The sequence below is a fragment of the Amyelois transitella genome, chromosome 4 (assembly GCF_032362555.1).
Source record: "Amyelois transitella isolate CPQ chromosome 4, ilAmyTran1.1, whole genome shotgun sequence".
Classification (NCBI taxonomy): domain Eukaryota; kingdom Metazoa; phylum Arthropoda; class Insecta; order Lepidoptera; family Pyralidae; genus Amyelois; species Amyelois transitella.
Genome location: NC_083507.1, coordinates 9014708 through 9032609, shown reverse-complemented (window position 1 = coordinate 9032609; position 17902 = coordinate 9014708). Strand labels below are relative to the sequence as shown.

The 17902-nt window shown below is 34.6% G+C and overlaps 1 protein-coding gene across 1 annotated transcript in view; it reads left to right on the top strand.

Moving 5' to 3' along the window:
* The window catches only part of LOC106136980 (serine/threonine-protein phosphatase 2A regulatory subunit B'' subunit beta), a 92555-nt gene extending 74921 nt beyond the window's left edge, over nt 1-17634 (top strand). Inside the window, exons 3-11 of the mRNA XM_013337699.2 lie at nt 7110-7246; nt 7527-7704; nt 8146-8288; nt 9190-9290; nt 9602-9770; nt 10052-10178; nt 10681-10845; nt 11254-11336; nt 13613-17634. Coding sequence (XP_013193153.2) covers nt 7110-7246; nt 7527-7704; nt 8146-8288; nt 9190-9290; nt 9602-9770; nt 10052-10178; nt 10681-10845; nt 11254-11336; nt 13613-14273 — 1764 coding nt within the window. The 3' untranslated portion in view covers nt 14274-17634. The remainder of the gene's footprint in view (nt 1-7109; nt 7247-7526; nt 7705-8145; nt 8289-9189; nt 9291-9601; nt 9771-10051; nt 10179-10680; nt 10846-11253; nt 11337-13612) is intronic.
* The last annotated feature ends 268 nt before the right edge of the window (nt 17635-17902 follow it).

Below are 17902 nucleotides of genomic sequence, written 5' to 3'. Positions count from 1 at the left end.
TTTACAATTAAAACACATATTGTTCCACAATCTAAATATTTTGGAATGACATACCTACTACTACTAGTTTCTAGTCCTAGAACTGAATCAAACCATAACCTTACGTAAACTTATCATACATCTATATCCCTCACATATCTTACAATTGCAATCATTACCATAACTTATATAATTAAATAATAGGTAGTACACACACATGTCATTGTTTGCGTAGCACCTTCCGTTAATTATATCATTATTCAGATTTCTATGGCGATACTGCTACGTTGTTTGTCTTGGCCATTTTTTTCCTGTTCGAATGTAGGTAATCCCACGATACTGCGTTATTTTTAAAACATTGTAGTCATTGTAAGGTTTTTTCGTCTGTGGGTCTGTGTGTCGCGGAGGACGTGGGATTTTTCTCACGACTGTTGCAAGGTGTTAAGAATTATGCATAAAGTTGTCAAAAGTAGCGTAAGGATCTGCCGCTTATCTGGAAGTAGAGACATTATATTTGCTATAAGGCTAGAAGATGTGAGCGGGCAGGAACCTATAGGTTGGAGCATTTGAAGGCTGTTAAGTTAAAATATTCTAAACACTAAGTGTTTCATATAGGTATTACGTATGAAACACTTAGTGTTAAAACCACCTAGGTATTTACGTAATAAAACCACATTAAGATTCAGTTGCATGATGACGCCATCACAAACTGTTTTATTCTATCTCACTTGACAATAACATTGACAATCATAGATAATTAATCATATGACACACTAAGATATTGCATATGAAATAACATAATTCGTATGAAGATTTTATTTTCCCAAGCATTGCCCATGACGATATTTAACCTAATATTTTTTCTTTGTTCAACTTTTGTTATTTACATATTAGTTTATCACATAACTACTTTTTCCCCGCGATTTAGTCGCCATAGTTTCTTTAAAATATAAAAAATTATGTACCCATTGCTCTTACTCAGGGTCAACTCTATCTTTGTACCAAATTCCATCAAAATCAGTTTAGAAATCAACCTATTTAATTTGTGGCATACCTATAAAGTATTAAATACAAAATTGCAGACCATATAATTCTAAAAATGATAAGGAAGTAATATCTTCGTTCACACTTTCAGAATGTTCTGAGTTTATACTACAATTAATTGCTTAGATGGCCAGTGTGATATGGATGCTTACAAAAGATATAATTATAACGACAGCCTCTTAAACTCCCAGTTGTTATCTTATGTTTCGGTTGTTACGTGACTTTTTGCTCGAATTAAGCGAGAAATGCTCACACCATCTTAATTAGAATCGCTATTGTCTATAGCCATTTAATAATATTTTTTTATTTAAAACAAACATAGTATACAACAGACGCTTACTTCAAGAATAGGAGTAATACAGAAAGAAGATTACAAAATATATTATTGTCTGACCGTTCATCCGATCCGATCCGACCGATCAACCTCGGTAAAAAAATAGTTTTTAAGTTAAAATTAATTCCGCCTGATCTTTACTGATATATTACAAGATGTAAAGTGTGAAACTTTGTTTGATTGTATGGGCTTCGGAACATGACAATTCTTTTACTGAATTAATTGATCATGAAAATTCTTTTACTGTTAAAATAAATTATTTAAGTCATAAAGCGTTTTTAGCCTGTAAGCTATAATTGTAGCCGTGGGGGGCTGCTAGTCCACACTTAAATTAAATAGAGAAAATATGTATATTTTTTTATAACGAACACACTCAAAAACGATAGATTGATTTTGACGAAATTTGGCACGGCTCTCAGAGTTTTATTGCAAGTCACAAGTTCCCCTTTCAAGAGTAGGTAGCATAGGCCAATTTTTTTCTAAAAATTCCCACGGGAGCGAAACCTTGCGCAAAAACTTGCGTTATATAAAATTGTTTTAATACTTCAAAGTATTTCAGAGCTGTCTATCACACCAGTCGAGTTAGCCAGTTGTTGCTTGAAAGCGAAAGTTGCTTTGAGAAGTAGGCTTTATTAGGCATACAATTTACATTTATCAAAATGCTAAGGACAGGGCCATAAATAACTATCTTTTTTAAATGTATAAGAACCTTTTTAGATTAATAATATTAATATTTTAATTATGAATGAAAATATATGAGTGGATAAATTACGAATCTTATTATTTTGTTTCAAACTTTACATTCCACTTTATGATAACTACCAAACACAAATGTCTGAAGAACTTTACGGGTAGAAATTATATAAAAGACAACACCACATACATATAATAAACATGTAGTATCTGCCTACCCCTCTAGGATAGAGGCGTGTGGTGACATAACATATCTTGCTGGTAGTGGCTGGAAGATCTTCCCTTTAGTGTCTCGTCGAGCTCGAATTATTGCTCCTGCTACTGGCAGGATTTTATGTTTATATGTATGTAATCTCCCATATTAAAAGTCGCCACTTCATCAACATTTGCTTTCGCGATCGCCAATAGCCTGAGGCAGGGCCATCAAGAGTCGCGACCCCTTTCCTTTATCCAGGTCAATCGCTGTAGCCAAGCCTTTGAGGCTAACCTTTGTCTGTAATAAAGAAAGTAGAACTATAAGAAACGTATACTACTTCTGCTGAAAAAGCTCCACCTTCCTTCCGATTACTAAATACCTAAAATAACCCTCACTAAATTATCCGTAGATACAAAACTTTTAATGCAAAAGAAAGTTTGTTACCTGTTCACAGTTAAACCATGAATCGATCTTAATTAAATTTTGCATAAATTAATGTGAAACACAGACATGTAATGTCGACCAAATTCTCTGGAGTTCGGAAAAGGACATGGGTATTTTTACGCGCGAGAAAGCTATTAAGTTGATTCGAATACGCTCCATTTGCATTTCCGTTTCCGTGGGAATTTTGGGGTAACCACTTTTACTATACACAAAGTATTTTTAGTTTCGCTTATACACTTCCTAACAATCACTACTTTTCCTCCTGGCCTTCCTCGGTCCCGGTTACCTCTCTGGAAAGAAGCCCGGGGTGCGCCTTTTACTATTATTCAGATTGGGTAAGTCAGGTTTTACGTGCTCTGCATTAGCTTACTAACTATCGGATTCGACTCGATAACTGCGGCGCGCCAAACCACTTGCTGTACGACTCTTATCTACCACGCAAAAGTTTTGGCTTTTCTGTCAGTCAAATAAGGAGTAGATATACATATATAATATCGTGCATCTTTCCCGGAGGGCTAGGCAGAGACTACATCTTTCCACTTTCTTCACTTTCCTCGATCACTGCATTTTTCTTTCGCTACTCGTACTCTTGACCTGACCATTTGCCAGAACGTCCCCAATTTCAGTTATATTTGGTAAAATACATAAAAGTACTTACAGGTCTAACGCAACTTTTATTACTTCGTAACCAAGAAATTGCTCTAAACAAGAGCGCATTCATTAATCATAGCATATTTCCCTATCATGCCCAAATTGTCCAGCCTACGTCTCCTCAATTCTGGGTCACTTCCTGCTTAAGGCTCGGTGCTGCATTAGCATTATCTTTAATATCTTAATTGGATTGAAGCTATATCAAAGGCAATACTTTGATTTTTACCTGAATATTAAATGATAACAAAGCCCAAGCAATCTGTAACTATGTCTTGAGTCTCGATTCTATAAACAATCCTTCCAGCTAAACGTGGTCTTGGAAAAATTGGGTGACTATAAGAAAAAAAGAATTTCAATGTTTTGGCATTTCAACATGTTTTGGAACAACCTAAAGAAAAATAATGCTATCGCGTAGTGGGCAGAAGTTTATCATTTATTAACAAAAAGTCTGCGGTTTAGTCTGATATTTAGTTCAAACCTCTTACCACTGCAACCACCTGCATTCAATGACGATATATCTGTTGCAACAACGAAACGCTATCCATTGCAATTTTAACTTTGGCTTCAGACTCAGAATATGTTACTAGTGGCGTAATGGTTCTGAACTTTATGGTTTATTTAGTGGAACAATACATGTAGGGTGGTCGCGGTCCAATGAAGCGAGTCGGTAACAAATGCCGCAGTCTGTACTATCGACCTGTGGGCTATTTGTTGTTCAAATTAAATTTTTACAAGTTCGCTTGTAATTTAGTCGTGGATGCTGACCCGTCTTGTTCACATAAATGGCAATACTAATCTAATGATACTAACAATTGTTACTAGTTATTTTAGTTTTTCATTTTAATTAAAAAGATATCAACGCGTTCATACATTTTATCACATAAATAGGACACAATATTACTCGTATTAAGACTCAGTGTCCAGATGTCACTTATCAATTTTAATATTGATTCATAGACATTAATTTTCATTAAGTCTTTACATTAAATTCTTTTATTATTATTTATAAATATCTTTAGATAGATAAGGACTGTATTTTTGCAAAGTGAAATATAACTTTTTACCTCTTAAATTCTACTTTATATCCATTTGTACGAAAATAAACGAAATAAATACGATTTGCTTTTATTGTAACCATGCAGGGACTGGCCAGATGGATTGGTATTTTTTTCTTTATTGCACGTAAACAGACAATACAGTTAATTTAAAAGTATAATAACATCCACAAAAGAGGACGTTTTCTATCGTAATTTTTTTTTAAATCTAGGCGTTTGACCCTTCAATCAATAAAGAAAATAAAAGCTCACGTGCGTTGACCATACAACCGTTGCATAATACGAGTATACTCCAACTGTCTACTATCATTTGTTTGACAGGAGGCCATGGGCATAGGGCGTCGCGTCGTCACCTCGCGCGAATATAAATAGGGCTGTGACCTAGTTACGGCGGTCGATGACCTGCTAGGGGACCGGCCGGGAAGAGTCCCGTATTTCCCGGATCGAACCATGGTGTAACCGTATCGGAGTACCCCAAAATAGGCTTTGATATCTTACAGTTAACCTTGTTTTTCATAAAATATAGCCCGTAGCTTCGTTCACGTAAAATTTAAATCGTTCGTTTATTCTCCATTTCCGTGGAAATTTCTAGATTAAACATAATGTATGTTTATTTAATTTAACTCCGTCAAAAAAATTTTTTGTAAGTACCTAGATGCTTTTTTCCAGTTTGGTTTATTGTTAGTATGTTAAGGTAATATGGCCAATATTACCATAAAAATATGTAGGTACTTACTTTCAACTCCTCATTATGCATCCCATTTCCAAGTTTCTATGAATAAATAATTTTTTTTCTTTACGGGCAAAAGTTATTAGGATGAAGGTAATTGTTCGTAATACAGCAAAATTTCCAGAAGTTGGCTCTGATAAATATTACATACCAGACGAATTTAAGACATGCAAAATGTTAAAACGTGTTTGGTTAAAAATTAGTATGTGTAAAACTAATACATGCAAACTACGTTCTCATAGTACAAGAAAGCCCTCGGGAAATATTTCCGAAGAACTTTAAATTTTAATAGTCTTAAAATTTGGAAACGACACGTTCCAGTAAGATTGTTGCGTGAGTGCGTGACATGCGTGTCGCACAGCGGAAGTCAGGTCGATGTCCACGCGTGTACGTGACTTATACTGGCCAGAGAAGTGACCACAATGTTTACAAAAAAAAGAGTGCAAAATGTATAGAGCGTAGGATTAATGATGTCAAGATGAATTTCGTTGTGTTGAAAATGATCGTTTCGTCTGGTTACCAGCAGAACCCTCCGCCAATAGGCTTTTAAACTGCAGGATGCGCCTTTTGACAGTTTTAATTTTTAAAATATTATTTTCCAAATATATTTTTTTGCTTGTAAGCTTTCGGTATTGTTATGTTGATGTTTACAATTCTGTTTCGGTAACCGCTTCGATCATATATAACCGTTTTACTTTAACTTCATTCACCAACATATTTAAAAAGTTAAATCTCCCAAAAGTTCGAGAAAACAGTTAACTTCGAGCGGAGTGTACGCGCACGCTACAAAGCTATTAAAACTTCAACCGAATTAATGAATACAGTGCCGTAACAGATAATTATAATTATCCATTGACATGCAACATCTTAAAATTATATAATGTAAAAATAGATTAACAATGCATAGAAGATCAAATTCTACAAGTAAAATATTCTATGAAACTTACGTCAATAAACATCTGAATCTGAATTTGAATTGTTTTCGTGGGGTGAAATTAGGCACAATGACATAAATATAAATAGCATACAATATGTATACGTTGATATACCTATTGTATATAATTTAAATCATTTCCTGACTGAGCTTATTTTTAAAAATTTAATTTCATTATAATCCAACTGCCAAATCCACAAAATATTAGAATTCTATACATTGAACTTCTCTCTTCTTATTTTATTCCCGTATTCAAAATTGTAAAAGCCAGCATCAAGGGACATTGATATGTATGTATATTGCTTTCGATATATATTGGAAATACTCCTGATTAGTGTTAAACGTCTTCCATTAGCTCGTCTCCAAACAAGGCTATCACTTGAGGACTATCTATCGTTTCCGACTATCTAGGCCTCGTTTCACTAAACTAACGGAAATTAACTTGACCGATATGAAATCGCTCGCTGAATACAAAGACCATGTGTTGGTTGCACAAGCGCTTTAATGGTTTATAGCGGATATGACCTGATTGGGCATAGGCGACATACCGGCTCTTGAATTATGGTTCTAACTATCCTAGTTATGAACTTTAGGCAATACATCATACTAATAAATGAAATATAAAAGCGGAAGTTTTGCTTGGTTAAATTACTCTCCCACACATAATGGTATTAGTGGTACGCCTTTTCGACTGTTGGTTTTAAATTTGTAAGTAAATAATATCTCTCAAAAATCAGAAATGTTCTTCAGAAATGTATTTCATCAGACATTTATTTAATAACTCTCTCAATGGTGCGTTGAATGTTTTATGTCTGATTATTAGTTGTTTTCTTCAAATTCCGTGGTTCTCTAACTTACGTTCTGTGAAAATATTAAATAAACTTTTGTTGCTTGCCTTGGAAACTTTTGATCCGATAATCCGATAGTTCTTCGTACTATTATTTCGCTTCCTCCACCTACAGAAAAAGATAAAGTGGTCTTATTTCACTCTGCCAAAAGCCACAGGGTTAAGATGTGGCAGATGTTCATAAAATTGACCATGTCCACAGGTTCCTCGCGAGAGCTTCAAGCACATAGTGAAGGCGTGCGAGTGCCCGCTGTACTGGAAGATGCCCCTCTTCCTCGCCACACAGCAGAGTCTGCACGCCCCAGTAGATGGCCACAAATTCATTGATTTCTGGAGAGAGTAAGTATAAACTTAATGATAATAAGCTCAATATATCTGCGTTCGGTCAGAATCCGGATTTCTATGAGGAGCTTATAAGATCGTGGAAGGTAAGAATAGGATGAACCTGAATTCTTTTTTTAATTAGATACTCTTTTAAACCTGACTTTTAAAATAAGTCTTAGACTCTAAGTATAAAGTTTCATCAAATTCAGGTATTCAGTTTCAGTTTTACATATGGTTATTATATATTGCGCGGTAAAGGATAATTAAATCTTTTACTCTCTGAATTTGTTTTCAGAATGACTTCAAACTGCCACGACCAGGCTTCTCGGTTCGTGTACATCCTTACCCGGGGTAAAAGCAATACCCTGGCTCAGGAGGACTTCGTGCCGCTGGTCCAGGACGTAGTGGACACTCACCCAGGGTTGTCCTTCCTTAAAGAAGCAACAGAGTTCCACTCAAGATATGTGCATACTGTAAGTGTGATTTTAAAGATTCCTTTACTCAGCTTTAGATAATGAGGTTATGTATTTTTAAAGGGAATTACGTGGTCTATGTCTGTTTGCGTGTTTTAATATAAACTAAATTATATGATCTTATAGTCCATCTTTTCCTGACCGCATGTTTATTAGCACCAGCATCGATATTTATACAGTTAAATATAAAGAATACTCGTATAATCCTCTTGGCGTTAGTCCCAGTTGCTTCTTCGACCACATCTCTTCTCACGGGGCTTGCCTGTGACCTCAATCCTGGTTTGGGTAAATCAGGTTTGTACACAAAGCGACTCCTATTATCTTCGTAAAATTTTGTTTGTTTGTAATATCTTTATTGCATAGAATTTTCAGGGGAACATAACCATATGGGACCCTTTGATATACAGTACATAAATATGAGTATTTCTCTTAACTTTTCAGGTGATCGCTAGGATATTTTATTGTGTAAACCGGTCTTGGTCCGGTAGGATATCAATCCCTGAGCTGAGGAGGTCAAATCTTCTCCAAGTCATCCAATTGTTGGAAGATGAGGAGGACATTAACCAAGTCACACAATACTTTAGGTGAGTAATCGTTCTTGTTTGTTTGTAATACACAAAATAAATGAAAGATGTTTACCTACAAAAGCGCACTTATCCAAATTAAGGATCTCTTCCAGTCAACCATCCAATAATTGAAAAAACATTTACAAAAGTTCTTATTACTAGCGTTCGACCACGTTTAACAAAAGATTTCGATAACTTTTGTTTGTGAGAAATTAGGCTATTTTTATCTTAGTGCACTGAGATGAAATTACATTAAAAACCTAAATGTCAAATCACTTGGCCCAGTAGTTTAGATTGTGCGTTAATTCAGTTCAATCACTTTTCTCTTTTAATTTTTAAGTTGATCGATCTACGAAAATACTCGTAAATGTAACGAATTTCGATTTAACATCTTTTGCACAAAAAGACATCATAGATAAAAAAGATAAAAATAAATTTTATTCTCCCGTATCAAATTTCGAATCTGTAGCTTAAATAATGGGAAACGTATTTTAAGTCATGTAAAATAGTATTTTTTTTAAAGGTCACAACATTTTATTCTTATCTATCTTCTTTATAGTCTAACCACAAATTTACTTAAAATAAATGCATTATAGCACTTTACTTAATCCGAGAGAGAAAGATTGACGCGCTTGAACTCGGACCAATGAACTTTTAATTCGTACGATCGGTTACCGCCGAGTATGGGAGTTGGGTATCAATTGACCAATCTGTCACTGTTAAGTTCAGTTAAACAGTATTTGTTTTTAAAAAGAGTAAAAATTCATAAATTGCGCAATATTTTTGAATCTTCAGTTTCATTAAAAAAAGGAGGTACATACCTAGTTTTATTATCCTGAAATATCATGCGGTTATATCCTTTCAATAAAAATTTAAAGTGGATTGGAATACATATTTTTGAATCTGTCATTTGTTTCAGTTATGAGCATTTCTACGTAATCTACTGCAAGTTCTGGGAGCTGGACAGAGACCACGACTTGTTCATTGACAAACATGATCTCGCGAGACATAACGATCACGGTAAGTACTTGTACCTACTACTTAATTTTAATATTAAGTAATTTTGAGGTCTATAAGGTATCACCTTACCTATACATACAATCACGTCTTTATCCTTTACGGAGTAGACAGAGCCAACAAACAAACTCCGACAAGGCTACGATCAGCTGTATGGCTTAATGATAGAATGAGATTCAAATAGTGACAGATTAATTTTACTTCATCTACTTAATCAACATTTTCAATCCAAGGTTTTGACCCGATCTTTCACCAGAACTTCCTCGATTCGATTCTACTTAATACTGTTTTTTTTAACTAAAATTTATTTCCAGCATTATCGAGTCGTATGATCGAGCGAGTTTTGTCCGGCTGCGTGACGAGGGGTAACCAGAACAGACTGACACCTGATGGTGAACCCAGGATGTCCTACACTGAGTTCGTGTGGTTCCTCCTAGCTGAAGAAGACAAGACTCATCCCACTGCCATCGAATACTGGTTCAGGTAAACTATTTTTTATACACACGCATGCTCGCGTCAATTTTAAAATTGGAACTCCTGCCTAATCCGCGCGCAGAGAACCGAGAGATCTTATTTTTTTTTCTTTGCGTTAGTTTTAATTATTTATCAATAATTCTGTGCAAATAAAGTTGAAAATGATTTTCAAACCAGATGCGTGTGTTTTACCTTGCATGGCCATCCGTCGTTAACAGAAGTAATAAGAAAATGATGGCAGACTTCCCTCCGTGAACTGCTTGATGATTAAAGAGGAATCTTAATTTTAGATGTATGGACGTAGACGGCGATGGATACATATCCATGTACGAGTTGGAGTACTTCTATGAGGAGCAGATGCAGAGGATGGAAGCCATCGGTATTGAGACATTGCCCTTCAACGACTGCTTGTGCCAGGTATAAACATTAATATAATCACTCTCTTGCCGGGTGGGTAGAGCCGACAGTCTTAAAAAGACCGAAAGGCCACGTTCTGCTATATGCCTTAATGATGGAATTGGGATTCAAATTGTGACAGATGGCTAGCCCATCGCCTACAAGAAGTATCCCAACTTTATTAACTTTACCTTGGAGTTGTCCTATTCTAAAGTGTCGGGAACCACACGGCATCAGGTACCGAGTACGTACACTCATATCACGTATTTATCCCTTACAAGGTATTCGTAAACGTAACCAATAGGCACAATACTCCAAGACAACTTATAGCTAAATTGATTTGGATATAGTGACAGGTTGCTAGCCTGTAGTCTATAAATTAAATCCCAAGATTTCCTTTCCCTTTTTCCATTCGGTTTTTAATGCTGAAATAGGCTTTTTAAGGTGTTATGCATTTCATTTTATTTTATTAAAACTGCGGCATGTTTTCAAATTCATAAGACTATGTGATATTACTCTTCAGATGCTGGACATGGTCCACCCAGCGGAGGAAGGCAAGATCACCCTCACTGACCTGAAGAGGTGCAAGCTGACTCCAATATTCTTCGACACCTTCTTCAATTTGGAGAAATACCTGGACCACGAGCAACGTGACCCCTTCGCCACACAGAGGGACTCTGATTGCGAGGTAAGTATTGGGTAAAGTAATGTTCCCGTAGGATTTGGTAGAAATGATTTTTGAATGAATTTGAATGTAGAATTCGCGGGCATAAATACTAGTTTTTACCCGCTTTTTTACTTGGTACTTATTAAGTAGTAATAAACCTCTATAGCTTTCATCTTGGAATGTTCTCAGTTGTAACCTCCACCGCAAAGCTTAAGGGTCCGAGGCTTCAGTGACCTCAGTTTTACAACATCATTTATTAAATAAACGATACATAATTTTAGTTATTGTGACCCACAACGCATAATGAATTTATTTCGACGTACCTATCTAAAAAAATTATAAGCTTCGTCGAACAAAAATTCCTATACGGAAACTAAAAAACTAAATGTTCACGAAAATAATGTAATAATTTTGTGTATTAATTTACAGATGTCGGAATGGGATAGGTTTGCAGCTGAAGAATATGAACTGTTGGTGGCTGAGGAGGGTGGCAGCGACGCGCAGGATCAAATGTAAGATAGCCTCATTAATATAACATTATTTTATCTGCCAATAATGCTTAGAGTAAGATACTAGCTAAACCCGGAGCGCGTAATAATTACCACGAAATTCACTATTATAAAAAGAAAATGTATTTACGTACTTAGTGAGTGTGAATCTGCGTAAACCGTGATATTGAAGTTCAAAATAGTAAAATCTATATTTACTTTATGTCGCTTCAATTAGTTTTAAATACATGTGAACATTTGAATATTAAACCAAATAATTAGTTTATTTGTATTCAAACTGTCTACACTAACTACAACCATAATAGTGGTAATGCGCGCGCTCTGTACCTAGTTGCTTCTTCTCTAAGACCGATACCAAATAAACACATTAACGATTTTATTTCTCACAAACAGGGAATTATATAGGATTATGAGAGAGTCCGAGAGAAAAAAGTGCGTCGGTCGGTTCGTAGAACTGTGTCGCACAAACGGACTCAAATTCAACGGATTCAGATTATACAAATAATATTTAAAAAATAAAATAAGTGGTAATTATTCAGTTGAATGCATTGCGCCCTGTAATCCAGCACTAGATAGAGCATTTTGTCGCATCTTGGGACGCACTGGGCAGATCTATTGTCTGCACATCCGTATTAACATTAGGTCATTGATTGATAGAACACTATGTAAGATATGTTCTGAATGCAATCATGGAACACTCGCCTCCTTGACGGTCGGTTAAATTGAGTAAACAAAAATGAGTTTGCGAATATTCTCATATAGAGACACAGGGTCTGGTTTTATTTTTCTTAATATAGTTGAAAATGACCGGATGTCACCTTTTAACTGTTAACACTCAATTTAATTTAATGTTTGGGAGGTGGATAACCCGACATGGTAGGAATATTACGTTCCTATATTATCATTTTAACACATCATCAATATTATTTACTTAGTTCTTACACTTAGTTTCTGTTTTTTTTTTTTTTATTATATGTATGTATTTTTTTCATATTTATGTATTAAAATTTCTTTCATCAGGGAGGATGACAGAACTGGCTTTGATAGGGTAAGATGGTGTTATTGAATTGAAGTGTATGTATTGTTTTGCACTGAACTAAGCGAGTTTCATATTATGCGCCATGTTTTGATGTTTTGAAAACCGAATATGTTCAGAAACAAAAGGCGACCAAAAGAACACCTCTTTTTGTTTTTGAACACGTTCGTAATTCGAAATTGGTGCTATGGACTCCCCTTTACAGTTATGCTTGAAAATTCAGCTTGGACGAATTCGAATCGAGTAAGAATCGAATGATTTGCACTTGCTCATCGATTGTCGCTTATAAGTGTGATTGCACCGATATTGGTGATGACGCGCAAAAATGCAGTTATTTACATGGGAATAAATACAAGCAATTACTTTGGACTGCCAGTTTCAGTGAAATTAATTGTAAAGATACTTAAATAAGAAGATTGATATCGTTATATTTTTTTTTCTTACAATGAAATATTACACAAATATACATTTAAACCTTACACACCTAGTTTCTTTGATAGCTTTAGGCCAATGAGACAAAAATGTGCAGAATCTTTAATAGTTACGTACTTATAAACCTTCTTATTTTTTATAAACTTTTTTAAGTACATGCTAATTTGTATTTCAGGTACATATACTAGATAATTTGGAAAAATTTAATATATAAACATAAAACCTAAAATAAATTCGTTAGGCTTCTTGTTTGTATAATATTCCTGTGCCTGTATCCTGGGGACTGCTCGTCTTTTCTGGTCTTCGTCTGCCTTACTGATGAAAAGTTCTCCTGTACATATGTCTGTTTATACAATCAGCTTTTGTTTGTCAATAATGACTCTGCATCAGGCATGAAGCAACACTAACAACGATGTTCTTGATTCACTTGCATTCAGTACATATACATCGGATTTGAATGTCGTCATCGGCCCTGTTTGAGAAACTTTTGTAAATAGAGAAATAAGCTGATCCATTTTATAAACAAAAGTGATACCCATTTCACTACATACGGATAACAGTTTCCTAAATCTATCTACATTAAAACTTTTGACAGTTATTGTATAAAGTTGCTTTCAATGCCCTAAATAAATTAAAGTCAAGATATTCAACTATGCAGCCCGAAATTGAAGCATCTAAATCTCTATTTACATGCGGTGGCCGTTGTTTAAGTTTTCAAAGTAACTTTCTTCATTGATAAAATCTTTTCCGTCAAAATTATGGAAACAAGAGAAATTCGAGATGAAATTGACTGGTTTTTTTAAATTTTCAGCTCTTACGATGAAACAGACGAAGGTCTTTCTCCCAACATGGATGACTACACTAACACTGAGGTCGTCGAGGACTCCAGCGTGGAAGAATCGACTTTAAGCGAGGGTGGGCCCTTATGGCGCGAACCAACCAGCGCGGGCTTTGTTAATCTTAGCTCAATATACTCCATTGGCGGTAACGACAAATGGGCTAATCAACCGAACAAAAATGGCTTCCCAGATAAAAAACTCCCTGAGAAACCTGTCCCACCCGAAAAACCTGTCAGCCTCATGATGGTCAATGGAAAGACGGACAATAGATACGCCGGCTTCGGTAACAACAGCTTTCTATACTCCCATTTATTAACTGGCGGCGCTCGAGCCAAAGATCCACCTTCGTACACGGCAGCGACAAGCGGGGCACTATTCGAAAAAGAAAGAGCGACGTCTCCTAAACCTAAATCACCAGTAACTAGTCCCGTTAATGGAGTTAATAAAATATCTGATAATTATGAAAGAGCTGTCGCTGAAAGACTCAGTCCTCAACGGGAAACCGCTAGAAACCGCAGTAGTCTGTTCAGCAAAGTGAATACTGGCATCGTTTCTAGTAAAATTAAAAAGAATATTCGAAACGACGAAGACGACGAGGATTATGCGCGCGATAGTGATGAGTGCTCTATATAGGTCCCGACTACTTTCTCAGTGAACACCAAAGATAATGTGCAATTCGTAAAGCGGTAGGTACTCATTAGTAACCAAGTAACACTTGTTGTGTTTGAACAGAGAAATATTTTTTCAGCGTATCCTAGTGGTCGATACGTGCCTTGTGACAGTGTAGCAGTAGACGAACCGAGTGAATTTAGCCAAGTGACTTCGGAAGACGTAATACTAGACTAGTTGCAGCATTTCATTAGTATAGTATTTGTGTATTATGAGAATTAACCAGTGTTCTTTTGATGATTGTTTATGTGTCAATATCTAAAGCATATCAATCAAATTTGTTTTCATTTGCATGGAAACTTTGTATATTGTCATTATATGTTCTTTGTTTTATCACCTAGAATCATTCGTCATAATAAAACGATTATTCTATATTCATCCGTCATTAAAGGAAACATTCATATCATCACTCCCTCCAGTCCAAATTAACATAAATTTAAATTTCTTAACATACTCCCAAGTTGATTTAGGGAAAATGCAATATTACTCAACCATGTCTAAAACACTATGACCACACAAATATTCGAAAGACCAAGTAACAATATTACAAAAAGATCATATTTGTAACAAAAATATCATTAACTCGTACATAATCGTCCATAACGCTTTATTTATTAATTTAACAAAACAAATCAGTACGATAATCACGCACAGAATATTTAGTTTAGAATAGTTAAACTTGTAATGAGTATTTTTGATAACGGACCGGCAGATATTTTGTAAAAGCCTATGGAATACTTGTTCCAGGATTGAGTGGTGTCAAATTTATAATATAGTGTAGAAAACGAAAAAAATAAACGTAAGTTTAACGTATTATAGTAGAGAGAACACATAGTACGTGGCAGATCAAACATTTCAAGTGAATGGTTCCAAAATGTTATCTCAGTTAAAGGACTACCAATCCTTGCAACAACAATTTTCGGATAATGTTATTCATATGAACAAGATATCAAATGAAAGCAATAATATCCTAAGTATATGCGAACAATGCAGTTGTGAATAATGAGTTCATGATGTGATGCCTCTCTTATCCGCCATTATCAACCTAACATTATCCGAATCTTGGCAATAAAAAAACAAATGTATACAACAAAAAGTATACAGTAAGGAACATGAAAATGCCGTAAGTAGCGACTACCTCGAGTAGTAAAGTTGAATATCTGACTACCATATACCTTGAAAAATTAATAGATTGGCCTTAAGGTTCGTAACCACTTACGTAAAAACAAAGTGCTCGTAGTAAAAGCTGTATAATAAGCTTCTAGATAATGCTAGGTAGATGTTACCCTTTACTCTAGTCTTCCGGTGCTGACGCCGAACTGGCCATCTGCCAATATATTATGAAAAGTCAACACACATAAAAACGCAACTTTTATCAAATTCAAATACATGGGGTCAATTGGATGCCATAAAGTTTAATGGCATAAGTTTGGATCTTTTCACGTAAGCTTTCAAAGTGAATCCATAAGCGAAAGAATGATACATAGGTACTCCGATTTCTGATATCTGTCGACTTAGATTCTTCCACCAGGCATGTGCTACAAGTATGATACGAAGATGTGTTAAGCTAAGCTTGGAAACAATAATGATTGTTTTCACTAAAACTGTAATTTTCTTTGTGTATTATAAAGTGCCGTCGAGTGAAAAATATCGAAGAGGTGGCAAGGCTTACTTAAAATAGCATAGCAATGAAAACTGAATATGTACTAAGTACCTATGTATTACATATCTAAACTTCGAAACATAGCGCAGCACATTTTTTGTTGGGAAAACAGAGAAACGGTTGACCAAACCAAAACATACTCGCCTAGTATTTTCAAAATGTCTTAAAGTATGTTATTGAAATGAGTTATGTAAGTATATGTATAATTTCGTTGTTTAATCGTGAGTTTATCTCACCATCGGTAAGCTAGTAATTTCCTTGTGGGTTTGTGTTATTATAAAGGAAATGATTTCTATTTTGTAGTTTCAAAAACTAAATTATGATGTAATCGTACATTTAAAATTTATGTGCCTCATCTAAACATTTAATCAAAAAATAGACCTAACGTTTTTTAATCTTAAGTATTTCTATTAGGCACTTCTTTCTTACTAATATTACTAGTCAATTTCTATATCTATATACCTATCTTCATTTATAATCCTCAACCGAACTTATTTTACCAAGTATTAACCAAAATGATTGTTCACATTGTTATGAATTTTATTAATACGTTGTGTACTGTTATCTTAGTATAATTTTATTGAATTTTATGGTATGTTTTAAATACCTACCAATTTGAGCTTAGCTATTTAAAGTTGAATAATTTAGTCCTAATTTAGATGTTAGGTCTTTATACTTAAGTTACCGAATATAATGGCGATTAGTAAGTACCTACCTACCTACCTTACTTGGTGTTTTTAACTGACTTGGTTTTGAGGTTTCGATGATTAAGCAAATGTATTAAACTTGGCCTATTTTAACTACTTATTTTTCTTTCTATTCATGTTTTAAAATCTACAGATAAAAATTTTACTCAAAGTCTTCTCAACGTAACAATTACCCTTTTCTTCGTTGTAGAAGATAGGTACTATGTACTGGCATCAGTAGAAATGGTAGTTTTGGTATTAGCTTTTTTATGCTATTTCCGTCATTAGAAGCTGCATTTGTTTATGCAGATTTTTGCTATTAAAAGACCAATCAATTGATAATAAAATATTTGTGATTATTGGCTATTGAAATATGGATGCTTCCAGTTTAAACCCCAAGCCATTATGAAAATAGTGCCATTAAATACGTATTTATGGGAGTTGAATGAAATGGTACGCTCGCATTCGAAAGTATTTTTATCTCATTAAAAAATATAAGGCAAAGTTGTTATCCTTTCACGTAGCGGTCAGTTATGGAATCTGCATTTGTAAATTGTTTTCGTATCATAAGAACACGAATGGATTTTATTAATTTATTGATTACGAAAAGCCTAATATTATTGTAGAAATTTTAACTTAATTTGTTAAACGGTTTACTGTATGTTATATTTAATAATCGTATAGTATTATTATATAGTATCTATCTACCTATCACTTTTTTGGTATTGTGTAGTTATGCTACCAACCATGTTTTAACAGTGTTTATACCTTAACGAATTTAACGAGTGTTTTAGTTACAACAGAATAGACTTCAGCCTTAGAGAATCAATAACTTTATGTTTATAGTCGAGTAGGTGATGCATACAAAACCGTAATTTTAAGATTTTTTTACAAGAAATACCCAGTTATGATCGTGGTGTGTTGAAGAATGACGGTGGTATTGTTAAGTATCCTAATAAAGTACATTATTGTATTACATGGGATCTTTTTATTCAATCCTACCTTTACAACCTAGTCTTCTTATAAAGTGTTCAATGGCTTCAATCCACAATTTTCTCTCAAAAACAGGCGAGAAGTTCTTTAGATCCACACTCCTAACTTTTTACCTTACCTACGACTTCGTCCGTTTAAATTTCGAGTTGAATCTTGATCATACAGTCAGATACAGACAGACAGATCTCTATCCGTTTCAGTCAAAATATTAAATGTACAGACAAAATATTTTTACCGTTTTATTATATGTA